The sequence below is a fragment of the Poecilia formosa genome, unplaced genomic scaffold (genome assembly GCF_000485575.1).
Source record: "Poecilia formosa unplaced genomic scaffold, Poecilia_formosa-5.1.2 Scaffold362, whole genome shotgun sequence".
NCBI lineage: Eukaryota > Metazoa > Chordata > Actinopteri > Cyprinodontiformes > Poeciliidae > Poecilia > Poecilia formosa.
Genome location: NW_006800301.1, coordinates 272,565 through 285,914, shown reverse-complemented (window position 1 = coordinate 285,914; position 13,350 = coordinate 272,565). Strand labels below are relative to the sequence as shown.

The 13,350-nt window shown below is 37.2% G+C and overlaps 1 protein-coding gene across 1 annotated transcript in view; it reads right to left on the bottom strand.

Annotated features, from left to right (window-relative positions):
- si (sucrase-isomaltase) overlaps positions 1-12,636 on the bottom strand; it is a 61,424-nt gene extending 48,788 nt beyond the window's left edge. Inside the window, exons 1-12 of the mRNA XM_007574824.2 lie at positions 12,546-12,636; positions 11,758-11,881; positions 10,991-11,076; positions 10,648-10,768; positions 9,176-9,285; positions 8,883-9,034; positions 5,432-5,603; positions 5,033-5,132; positions 3,921-4,033; positions 3,695-3,820; positions 1,984-2,115; positions 1,663-1,782 (exon numbers count right to left, since the gene is read on the bottom strand). Coding sequence (XP_007574886.1) covers positions 1,663-1,782; positions 1,984-2,115; positions 3,695-3,820; positions 3,921-4,033; positions 5,033-5,132; positions 5,432-5,603; positions 8,883-9,034; positions 9,176-9,285; positions 10,648-10,768; positions 10,991-11,076; positions 11,758-11,881; positions 12,546-12,563 — 1,374 coding nt within the window. The 5' untranslated portion in view covers positions 12,564-12,636. The remainder of the gene's footprint in view (positions 1-1,662; positions 1,783-1,983; positions 2,116-3,694; positions 3,821-3,920; positions 4,034-5,032; positions 5,133-5,431; positions 5,604-8,882; positions 9,035-9,175; positions 9,286-10,647; positions 10,769-10,990; positions 11,077-11,757; positions 11,882-12,545) is intronic.
- Positions 12,637-13,350: the final 714 nt, after the last annotated feature.

Sequence of the window (13,350 nt, the reverse complement as noted above, 5' to 3'; positions counted from 1 at the left end):
CTGCTTTTTATAGTTTTTATGTTCCTCTTTTACCATTTTGGATTTTGACTTTTTTTTTTCTTTTCTTTCGATGTCCCTTTCACAACCCTCCCTCCAAAAGTAATTCTCCTGCTTCCACCTTGTCTGTCCTCTTGTTCCAGGCTCCTGATAAACCGTTGCTTTGTCTTTCATGTCTCATTGTAAATTGATTCTTGTGCAATTGTCTTGTCAGCTGCTCAGTAAGACAGACAGTCTGTCTCTGTGTACATTCTGATCTATTATCTACAGCCCCGTCTGATCCATTAACGGTGACTAATCTTCTTTTTTTCATGTTACCTACACTTTCTGTTCACTACCAGTTGCTTCCAAGTCTATTTTTAACTTCTTCAGCTGGAGAAAAATACAAACACTGCTACAGTTGATCCTTAATAATGTACCAATGACCCCAAAAAGCAATGAATTATCTTAAATTATAGAGCAGGGAAAATAAAAATAGAACAGGTTTTTAAACACCTGGTGAATACAAAAGGGTGCTCACTGCCTCAACATGCAAATAAGGGAACATATGAAAAATGCATTTCAAACTTAAACATTCAAACATTCAAACATTTCAGATTTCAAACTTAAATCTGAATGCAGACATTTATTCTACTTTCAATTTTAATTTGTCACCCCAAAAGCAACAGAACAGGTCTGGGTTAAATATTTTTACCGTTGCATCAATTCATAAACTTTGTAGAGACGACACATAACTTATGAAGTGCAGTTTCTGAATCCAAATCATTGGCTCCAATGTATCAATTTGTTGTTATTGTGTGTTTTTGGATTTTGCCTAGACTTTGGAGTTTTAACAACTACAGACGAGTTGAGGCTGGATGTGCTGCCAGCGTGAAGCTGGCAGTGTGTGTGTGGTTTGGGAGACAATGGGACAGGAGTTGCATAAAAAGGGGCCCATCCAGGATGCTTCTGGATGTATCACTTTTTAACTGGTGTAGAAACAGCAAATGTTGTTCTGGAAAAAGCCAGCTCATCCTCAGAATGGAAGCACATTCTGCCGTATAAAAAGAACTATAATCAGTCATTTTCACATGCGCAGTCTGCATGTGCAGACGACCTAAAATAGCTTTCCATTTAAAAATGGGTTCACACAGATGAACTCCAGGCATTTTTCTCCCTATCTCACATTTGCACAGATCTGCACACCCAATCTGTCATGCAGTGACTCAGAACATTTTAAGATTAAACACTAATGCAGAATCAATGCACATGTTTGACCTGTTCATAAACAGCATGAAAAGGCAATTAGTTTGGGGACTAAGTCTAATCATGTGTATAATCAAAGGCAACAGTATAAAAGCATGGGAGCAACATACTTTTGCTCCCCACTTCGATACTCTGCAGGAGAGCGCTTTTCAAATGCGTGCAATGTGGGAAAAATGATCAAAAATAACCTTTTGTAGGTCTGAATGTGTTCAGAAATTTCTTCTGGCAAGATGGAGACAGCAAAATAATAGCACAGGCACATGTAGCAGCATGTATCTCATACTATTAATGTGAACAGCAAGAATTTAAGTGGTGAACTGCAGAACATTTTGCAGGATTTCTATAAAGTTTTGGAAAATGTAGGTGATATTTCTGGGTCTTATTTCAACACTTGATGATCGGTACCAATAAACAGCTTACCTCTCCTACAAGTGGAGTTTTTCCATCTGATTCAAAGACCCAGGCGTTCTGTTGAGTGCCACGGTCATACGACTCATATGGAGCACCCCCCACCCTTTTACTGGTGGCTATTGCAGGGTCCTGGGGAAAGGAAACACCTTTTCAGAAGAATGCTACAATATTTAAATTTTACCTCAGTGAACATAATTTTGTTGTGGGTGGGCTGGGTGAATTAATTGTCACATTGGTGTTGATTGGAAAAACAGTACACAGCCCAGTTTGATAAGTTCATATTGCTGGATGTATTACTGCCATTGCTTTGTGAGAAATGAGAGTTCTCACCAGGATGAGGATGTACTTCTGCCCCTTCTCATGGAGGTAGTCAGCAAACCCAGGAAGATCTTTGAACTTCTCTTTGTCGTAGGTGAAATCTTTCTTATCTTCCATGTAGTCTATGTCTGTGTATTGAATGTCCTGTCAAGAAGAAAGTAAATCCAGTAAATTGTCTATAATATGTCCGTTTTTTTCTGCATCTATACAAAACATGTATTTCTCTTCATTTTTAAATTTGAAATCACATGTTAAGACACAAAAATAATCATTCTACAATTTTTAAAAAAGAAGTTTATGTCTTATGTGTCTCTTATAACATTTGTCTGTTAAGTTATGAAAGTTTCTGCCGTGTTTTGTTTTGACGGTATTCACCTCCAGAGAAAAATGTGATATGTGTTTTATGTGATGTTATTAAGTATATTCATGTGTAATACAGCAGTCTGACATGTCCAACCGGTTGCTTCAAAATATTATAGAGACTGTAGGTGTATTTTCTTTTTGATAAGACATAACTCAAGTCTTCTAGTCCTTGATTTGTGCATTTATTGCCTTGTTGTGATACAGTTAAATATGTTAAGGTGGTATTCACAATCTTATTAAATTTTGATTGAATAATTAGGGTTAAAAGTGAATGCTGAATATCAGTTTTCTCTCTGAAAAGACCATCTGACAGTAGTCTTACTGTCATATGCTCCACAAAGATAAGTAGTGAGGTTCACTTCCAAGAAAATGTCAACCAGAACTGGTATTTATCTCATGGCTTAGTAGTAATGCAGTACTGGAGTATTTTTAACATTCTGTTGAAGATGAATGAGATAATAAAAAGGAACCTGGTCGATTGATCTTTGATCAGTGCTAACATCCGTTGATGGTTAAAAAATTGTGCTTCCTGGACTGAACCTGTGCAGGCCAGCAGACTCTCCATTATTTGACAGAGAGCTGGATTACCCAATCTAAGCTAAAGGCCATCCCTATCACTCAGGCTGTCTATCGAACTCTTGCTCCAACCTTCATATCGCGTTCCTACAGACAGTGTAGAGGTTTGAGTCTCTTGCCTCTGGAAGCACACAGGGGTTCAAATTCAAAAACAGGTTTACAAGGTGAGTTATCAGCTGCTTCCATTTCCCTTCCTGGAAGCTATAAAGCAGTGGTAATAGTTAAAGAAGCCCCTCTTTTGTGTACCAGACATTGCAACTGCTTCTTCCTGGTTCATATAATGTTTTAAATGCCTGTTTTTCTCTGCATATTGATTTTTTGTGTCAAAATCAATATACAGACTTTGACAGATTATTCAATTAAAGTAAAAAGTTATGCTTTTAGCAATAAAACAGCTGTCATGTTTTCATTTTAAGTGGTACCATTATCGAAATTTTACACCTCAGCTACCTTGATAGAGGGTTTATCATTTACTCAGAATGGGACCATAAAAGTGCTACAAACAAATTAAAATTTAAACAGCGTTGAGATATGACAACATGCCAAGCTTGTGCAGACATCAGGTATAAAACACATTGTTGTAGATAAAAGCTTTGGTAGTAAATGCTTACTAACGCTTTCCATGACATGAGAGTAATACGTAGCAATTCTAGCTGCGAGCTTCTATCAGTTTTAAAGAAATGAGATGAAAATTTTGTAAGGAGATAATGAAGTAAACTTAAAAAGTAGAAAAAAAACAAACAAAAAAAAAGCAAGCATCAGTTGAAAGAAAACTAGATCTTACATATGGGAGACCAATGGCACGATTCCTCTCCACTGTGGCCTTGACTTCATCCAGGCTCCCGTAGTTCCACCGTGAAAGCTGGAAGCCCAGGGACCAGTAGGCAGGAATGACAGGCATGCCAATGAGCTGGAGAGGAGGAATATACATTGTCATACAGCCACTGTAAAGCTTTTACAGTACTTAAAATAAATTAGGTGTCCATGTATTCATGAAACAAAAATATTACCTGGAGGAACTCATGCACCACGTCTTCTGGTGTGTCGCCAAACAAGATGTAGAAGTCCAGGACTCCTCCGATGGTCCTGTAGGTCACTGCTGGGGCAGGCTGCAAAGTCACCTCTGAAAAAAGAAAAAGGTGATTCATGCGCTCCAGGTTGCCCTCGTCATTCTTTTTGTAAATCGTACTCCTGTAATGCATTATTTATTGTGAAAAAAATAAACTTTTTTATTGTATAATAGAGTAAACAAAAGATGGTTAAACATGACAGTGGACTTTTTTTTGTTGGTGTTTTCAAATCTACTTCAGCCATGAATTATTCTCTTTGATTTCTGTGCACACTTGCATGAATGAGTCAGCAGAAGTTTTTTTTTCCGAGTGACTTGGGTGAGGTATAAATTACTGTCATGTGTGGAGTCATTTCTGAAATGTGTTTTTCCTCTTTTATGCTATAGGAGTGTATCAAAAACCTTTTTCTTTACTCTTTGCTTTGTAATTGTCTATAGCACCCTCAATATTTCCTGGGACCATTAGTAAATATGTATTGCAGTAGCTTAATCAACAGTTTTTTTTTAAACTGTGAGTATTGTACATTATTTTTTATAATCTCTTCCTCAAGATAACCGTGTCGCCTCCTTCATCCTCGTTTCTCACTGTTCCAGACGATGTAAATCGTTTTAATTATAGCTCACGTATAAGTGGGCAGAAACTCTTTTCAAACAGCCTGGCTTTTGAAGATTCATGCACATCTTCTCTACAGCCAGAAGGGAATGTGCTCTTATGTTTCCCATTTTGAAGAACTGTTAGGAGAATTAATCCTCTATTTCATTTTATGCAAGTAGGTGTGGCATCAGTATTAAAAACATGAATTTTCCTGTCATTATATAATCAAAGGTGTGACTTTTGCAAAAACAATTTGTGAAATTTTAAAATCATGCGTAGCTCTTCATGCCTATGTGTTGCTGTCCACGTAACAACTGAGGGAGTGTACATCAGTCTTTGCTCTTAAACATGCTGCTGCCTTTTCACACTGTAGACTTTGGTTGCCGTGAAGATCCCTGAGGAGAGTGAAACATAGAAACGTGTGTATTGCGTGTGTGCGTGTCAGTGTTTATCTTTACCCATGGCATTGCTGTTGAGCAGAAAGACCCCGAATGACTTTCCACTCTCATCTTCCAGACAGAGGAAGAAGGGATAGTGTCCATAGAGGTTGTGTGTTCCCTGCAGGGGGAAAAGAATGAAGGATGAAGGGACGTGGGAAAGAGCTGTGAATTGCAGGAGGGATGTGTGTGTGTGGGGCGGGGGCCTCGCTGCAACTGAAGAGGGGTGACTATGTTGTCCAATTAGATCATGAAACATTCAATTAAAAGCCCTTTGAGGGGGGCAGAATGCAGACGTGTAGAAGGTTGCATGCGTGGACAAATACATGTGTACATCAGAGTTAACTGGTGTTGAAGAGGCTTGATTTACATGCTGCATCTACATCAACAGTGGTGTGACTTGCGTGTGCAAGTTCTTACCCCATTAGGGAACGCATCTCTGGTGAAAATGGGCCAAGTCCTCCAGTTCGTGTCATGGCGATACGTTTGATGTACATGCTCACCCAGGCCATAGATGTTGTGAGATGGGAGCTTAGCAGACAGCTGTATGTACTGGTCCGCAAAAACAAGTGGAGCCATTGTGGTGTCAAACCTGAATGTGTTCAGATAAAAAAAATAAAAAAAAACCAGATGTGAGAGACAAGATTTTGATGTGGAAAAAAAAACAGATTGGTGAGAAGAGAGAAAATGTGAGAAAGAAAACAAGAGTAAGATGCAGTGGAGAGAGAAGAAATAAGACAAGGACTTGTGGAAAAATAAAAGCAGGCCATCTCATGAAGCTCTAATAAGCCCGCTGGGCAGCATTTCTTCAACACCAGACATGCACGGACAGTTGAAATACTGCAATTGCAAACAGCTGTCAAAACCCACAAGTTGTGGATGCAATGAATATACTTTGTCAATGAATAATCATAATAAACATATGGCAGAAGCAAAGAGTGTTTGTTATCAGTCATCATGATCGGTTATATGACACAGTCGGTGCATTAGTGTCCCTGTAAATAGAAATATCTTTTTACAAGAAGCTTTCATGATGACAATACAACACCCACATGGCAGCCACACAGGCAGAAGAGCAGAGTCACGACTAGCCTGCATGCACAATCAATACTTAGAAGTTGTATACCTGTTACTGGTGCAATTAGATAACACAATCGGCTTTTATTGAACGCATGGTGCAATTTTAAATACTTTACACGTAAATATTTAACCCTAATTTCATAGATATTCATAGATATATGTCAGATAGTATGTCATCATTGTGAGGATATCACCTCAGATTTGTGCAAAGAGGATCTCGGTGTGCTAACTAAGGTCTCCTTATCTGCTGTACATCGAGATGAAAAAGTCATTTTGGAAAAAAAAATAACACTCAGTTTGTTTTACGAGAAACCGATCACTTGAAAAAGGCCCATTTGCTTGGACACAACGTGGATTAGTCATAATGTAGAACCACTAATAGAAAAAGACGGCTAAAGTTACGACAAAATTAAAATTCAGTAGCAAATCTCAAGAGTGATATCATGTCTCCTGGCTCAAGGTGGGAGGAAGGGTTGTAAAATGCATTGATAGGAAACTATACTGCTTAGTGCAAAAGCAAAGGTTGGGACGTGACCTCAGGATGACTCCTTACTCACTTGTTGTTCGGCTGACAAAATGTAGCAACAGTATGGATATGTTTTAGAATACATAGTTTAGTGCGTATTTTTATTTCCAGTATTTTTCCAAGACATGTCTTCTTGTTTGTTTGTTTGTTTTTTTCTTTTGTTTTTTTTTTTTGGAAGCACAAAAAAATGAACAAAAAAAAAATCCTGAGACAAATTTATATTCAGGCAACATTGCTTTCTATCTAAATAGTCAAAAAATGTGGAAACAACAAACACACTAACTAGACTCGACTTTAAATTTCTACTCGGCTAATTCTGCAAGTAAAGATGTGGTAAGGACAAGGACAGGCCTCCCTGAGATAGCCATGCAAAAGTGAGTAGGCACAAATAGTCTATATCTGCATTTTTCTATTTGCTGTCAAAAATATATAATATATACATATAAATAATGTTTACTGTGGGGTGCATGGTGGCACAGTTCGTAGAACTCTTTTTATTATTATTATTTTATTTTTTATTTTTTATTTTATTTTATTTTTTTACAAATATTGAGAAGAAAAGTCCAGTTCAGGACTATGCGTCAAAGTATTTTAGATTTTAACTAAAGATGAAGAAACCTAATCACAAAAATACATAACAGCATTTTAACTCTGGGACAAACAAGAATCTGTGAAGTAATTAGCCACTTGAAAGTTAATATTCATTTCCGATGTGCAGACATATTTTCGTGCAGTGCAAAATACCTGGGGCAAACTCTCACTAGCAGGACATATAAATATGCAAAGGCAAAGTCAAAAGAGGTGAAATTAATAGATAACTTTTCTTTGAGAGCTTGTGTCATTCTGCATGCAATGATACTCTTGGAGTTGAGGTTTATCGCCCATGTCTACCTCAGCATATATATTATGATATTTAAATAGGAAACACAGGGTTAGGTGGTGAGGTCTCACACTTATGTTGCAATTATGGGTCACCATGCTGCTGGAAACATTACTTTAATTGCAAAGCAGCTGCATTAGTTGTTGCTGGTATCCTTTGCAACACACAAACATAAAGAAAAGCCTAAGTGAACTGCGTTCTTTCAAGGCCATAAAGTATTCTAGAGAAGTCATGCCCAATCGTGGAGCTCACTGTTTATTTCACATGTTCTCTGGCATATCAATACACACGTGGCCACATTTGCATGATGAGATGCAGGGATTATATTGGAAATTGAGTGTGTGTGTGTGTGTGCGTGTGCGTGTGGGGAGGAGGGTTCTTAGAAAGCTTGTTCCCAACATTTGACGTGTTACCAGTTTTGAAGTCTTTTAGACTTCAGGGCATTCTGTGGGTAAATATATTTGACAGCCTTTGCCCGTGCATTGCTTTTCTTTATCCTATAACAAATGCATATGAGATAGACGCTTAGTCACCCGTAATTCCTATATTAACACACCAGCAATCCCCAGAGCGCCAACTTTAATGCTTTCTCTTTATCAGTATCAACCCATAATAATATATCATATTAAAAATTGAATGGATGAGTTATTAAATGGATTAAAATGCCGTGGTCCTTTGTTTTAAGGAATAATGTAAGATTAAGCTTTCATTATCCCTCTGAGACAGGAAAACCATTCAAATAATCTAAGTTGAGCAAATGCTGTTCATGAGAGACAAAAGATCTGCACAGAAAGGCCAATTGGAATCCATTTCAAGAAGTTATTGTTGGTCATGTATTCTTCTTCTTCTTATTATTATTTATTAGCTTATGTTTATTGTAATTCTCAAAAAAACAAAACAAAAAAAAACACGCCTATTCTTCCGAGCTGTTTTTGATGCCTTGTACACACATTTCCAAGATACAGTTGACTATTGAGATGCCAGCGTTGACCTATCAAGTTTTACCCGAATCTGAATTAAATTATGGTAAGGTAACAATGCATGAAAACAAGATGACGAGCAAAACACTTTAAAAGATTTCAGACATAATTAAAGCAGATGAGAATCCCAAAATCAATGATAATGTTGTTTGACAGCCATTAAGTGAGTCACTTAATCAAATATTCAGTAACTCATCTTGTCTCTTAGATTATAAGTCCTATGACACATGATGTATCTTAAAACTGCATTGTCTATCCTGAACATAGATTTAAAACGTCCCCTTTATATTCTTCATATCTAATGTGTATATGTGCTTTTATCTTTTTAGTCTTTTCATACCGTGTAAGATTTAATTTTACCATCCAAGACAAATTGTAGTAGAAGACCCTCATGGCAACACTCACAGGACTTTCTTGTTCTCCTTTCTGCGCACAACCAGGCCAAAGGGGTTGTTTCTGATCTCGAGTGTCTCGCTGATATCACTGGAGGGGCTGCTTGTGACGGTAGGGATGTGCTCATGAGGGACCTCGAATCTCGTGCTTTTGGTATCGTAGATCTAAGGCAAAAGGAACAGGCAATCAAGCGGTGTCCTATTTCCTGGTCATTTTCACACACTGCGACGTATATCTCTGTTTGTTTAGCATTCCAGTGAAGAGAGACAGAGAGGGAGAGAGAGAGAAAGTCTGCTAGCAATCACCTTAAAATGAAGTCGATTGTTTGTCTGCATCTCTGCATGCAGTGTCAGCTCCTGTATGTCTCCACCAAACAAGGACGGAGAGGCCATTCTTTTCATTTCCACATGAAGCTCTGCAGAAGAAAACACAATAATTTTTTTTTCACTTCAGTTGTAGCAGTGAATATACTTAGTTTTATGAAACTGCTTCATATTAAGAAGCATTTTTTTGTCCACTGTTGCCACAAAGTTAAATGCAGTCCAGTTAAAATAATTTTTAAATTTTGGTTGTAGTTTAGTTTATTCAACCCAAACCATTCAGACACACAACTAGTAGTTGCTACAGTCAATCAACTCTCAAACTACTAATTAAAGAAATGCAAAACAAAGTCAAGTAAGAATAATTCCTAAGGGTTGTGTAAATCTAAAAGGTGTAGATTCATTCAGCTTAAACATGCCTACCCTTACATGTTCACTCAAATAAATCATTTTGCTTCTAAGGAAATTGTTGGACTGGGTGGCAGAGAAGGAGCAATCTGAACAACCCATGATATCACCAGCTAATCTTCCGTGCTGTATCCTGTCTCTTTGTTGAAGGCCAGGTAGATTACTGGGAAGCACAACAGTGATTTATATACCGGTGAGTCAAAACTAAAGTCGACGGGCGACCGGAAACAAATCAACTGCTTAGGAACCAAGGAACTCTGACCATGAGAAAAGATGACAAAACTAACTTTTAGTTCGCAAAAATGTCAAAAGTAAACCTAATCGTTCTGACAGTATCTGGTTAGGGAAATTTATATCTACTAATTAACAAATTTTGTACTTCAAGCTGAAAATTTGTTTGAAAAATGACTGTTTTACAAAAGAAAGTGTACGAATTTTACTTCGATGTTAGCAGAGTTTGCTCAAGAGTAGCTTTGACATGAAGGTTTACATTTTTCCTCACTCATTTTATCTGTTTGGCATGTGACAGACTACCTATTTTTGCATTACTTCCCTTGGATTTCTCAGTCTTGCCAAGTAAAAAAGAGATATATTGGATGGTGTTCCTTTTTAGTCTAACCACAAACATCATTATTTTCTTCAGTTTTCCTATCCTTGTCACACAATTTTATTCTTCCTTCAAAGAAGTGTTATTTTACTTCACAAACAAAACAACTGAAAATATAGTTTAGATTTAATATGAAAAAGGTCCAATATTTCCTTTTTTGTTTGCTTTTACACAATAACTCAGCTTACTTTTGGCAGAGAGATCAAGCAGAAAATGGAAAAACCTGCGTGCAGTGAAGTCAATCATGTTTTCTGATATGCCATCTATGTCTCACTTTCACTGAAAAATCATACCTTGGTCAGAGTGAGCGGAAATAGCGGGAGACGCACACATTCTGAGAGCATGAGGAGCGATTAGAAAAAAAACCCTGCCTGTACTGGTAAGTAAATACTAGAGCTTTAAACTTTAAAGCGTAGGTGACAACTGAAAAATATAGTTTTACCAGTAGGTTTGGGGGTCTGGAGTGAGTGCACCATGTATCCATGGTTGGTTGGGAAGAAACACCAGGGAACGTTTCGCTCATCCAGAGGACTCCAGCAACAACCTCGCTGCTCACATCCCGTCTGTTCAAACAAGATGATGTGACTCTTATTACCTTTAACCAATGTTGAGTTTAGAGCCACTATTTACAGTGATGTGATTAGTGTTGAGATTTTGGTAGTAGCCAACATAATGTAGTAGTAGTAATCATAATAACTGTGTTACTTTTATATGCTGAACAATGAAAAAAAAAAAAAAGCTAAAAACAATTAGACTGAATCACTGGAGATGATGTTCACTCGTACCTTTGAGGCTCCAGGATCAGGGTAGCAGTCGACTCTTTCAGACATGGGAATGTTGGGACACTGAGGAATAAATCCATCTGCTGTTTCTGTGAAGTCAATAACAAGTACACAAAAAAAGCAGGTAAATGTAGATGCGTTTTGGTTCCATCAATAATTCTTGAAGTTTTCCAAGCTGTGGTGATTTAAAACATCTCAAAGTGTCAGGCTGCTGCCGCCGTCCTTCATAATAGAAATTGTGGAAGGAGATAGGATCCATGCTGAAATGTAGTGGTATTTTCACAGATGGCAAAACATTTATTGAAAAATTTACTTTCTGACAACTTTGTAAAAGAATCTCTTGGAGTGTTTTTTATTTTTATTTTTTATTATTATTATTTTCCTCTGAATTTGCTTCAGAAGTTGACAGTATTTTGTGTGTGCAAACTTAAAAACACACACGCACACACTCTTAAATTTGACAAACTTAATTCAGTTACATGTAGCAAATCAATGCATTTTTTTTCAAGTTGGAGCTAAATTCCCTTTTTGCAGTGAATCCACTCACACACTCACGCCTAAGAACAATTTAGAGACCAATTAACCTGTCAATCATGTCTTTGAATCGTGACGAAGCTGAAGTACCTGGGGAAAACCTACGCTTGCAACACTCAAACTCCATGCAGAAACATCCTAGACTGGGATTGGAACCCAGAGCCTTACTTTTTAAATTATTTTTCTTTAAATCTCTAAAACGTCTTGTTTTTATTTTATTAGCACAATTCACTTACCGTCTGAAATGGTACCAGGTTCTTTGGTGATAAAAAGAGCGATCATAGTGACGGCCAATATGGTCATCAGGATAAACAGAATCAAAAGGATGATTTCTGTAGTGGTCCATCGTTTTTTCCCCATCTAATCACCCACAAAACAACAACAAAAAAAAAAACAAAAAACAAAACAGAAATATACAGATGTTACATACTGCAAGCACGTCATTGCCTCTGTTTTTTTTTTTTTTTTTTTTTTACAGACATCTCCTTTGATAAAAGCAAGTTCTCAAAATTTTCTGTCCATGCACGTATCTATTATTTTTTCTTTAGCTGTTTGCAAGGCTCATAACCATTAAGTTTAATGTGCTGCGAAGTAAAGGAAGGGAAATTAAAACGTGTTACAGAACCAAAAATTGTGCATGCCCCTGTTTGTTTCCAATCAGCTGCATGTAAAACACGAAACATTTCGGACTAACATGCATGGTTACGCATAGAAAACAACATAAAAATCAGACAAGCAGAGAGCAAGTGTGCAAACTTACTAGTCTTCTTTTAGCTTGCACTACTCTCCTAAAAATAACTTCCCCACTGTGGATCATCTTACTACTTTCAACAGAGGGTTTGTGATGACACACCTTGTCCACACAGATTCTTACAGAATATGCAATTTGCAAATTGAAAACTTGTGCAAATGGACAATGATGAAACTAATTTGTGTTAAATANTTTTTTTTACTGAGTCAAATCTGTACAGTATTGCAGTATTGCATTACAGTGCATGCAACAGATGAACCATGTAGCACCTACCTTGCCTCTCCTTTGCATTCAAGGAAAAATGGTGATTAGCTCAAGAGAGATGGCTCCTTTATAAACCTAAGGATGTACTGTTGTCGGAGGGTACTGCCACTCCTTCTCCTCATTTTGCAAGTCATTGTGGGTGGGTTTGTGATTTACAGTCTGAACGTGCAGACCCCAAGGTCACCGAATGTCAGATAACAATCTGCAGCGCACAAGTCATCTGAATAAAAAAAAAAAAAAACTCATATCAGCATGTTGTTATCTACCATGCAGTCATTTTAATTCAACTTGTGCGAGTGTGAACTCAGTCTGACCTCTACGTCAGTTTTAACAAGTATGTATTACTAACCTGTAATTACCAAAGTAACAGTGTATTTTTTTGTGGAATTATGTAAGATATTATTGAGTGTAATCTTTAACCCACCATGGTCACATCACCACTTGTTAGTAATTAACACTCTTGTGTATATGTTCTCATATTCCAGAAGTTAGAGGATTAAACAGAGCACAAATATGAATGTAGTAGAATACAAAATATATTGCTAGACTGTTGTAAATATCTGGGCAATAAAATGTTTTCTGTTGCATCAGTTAGAATGTATGTTAACATTAGATCTTATTTCATACTGGACCACGATCCTAGGACAATCAGATGCAGAACTTTAAATCAATGCAGTGTTCTGGCCTGATGAAGAGATTCATGTTTCTGTGCAGAATGGAAATCAAGCAACAGACAAGTTACTTTAGTTAGACAAGCCATGATAATCGAAAAGACAAAACCAAAAGTTAAAAAGTTTTGTGATTATCTGTATAC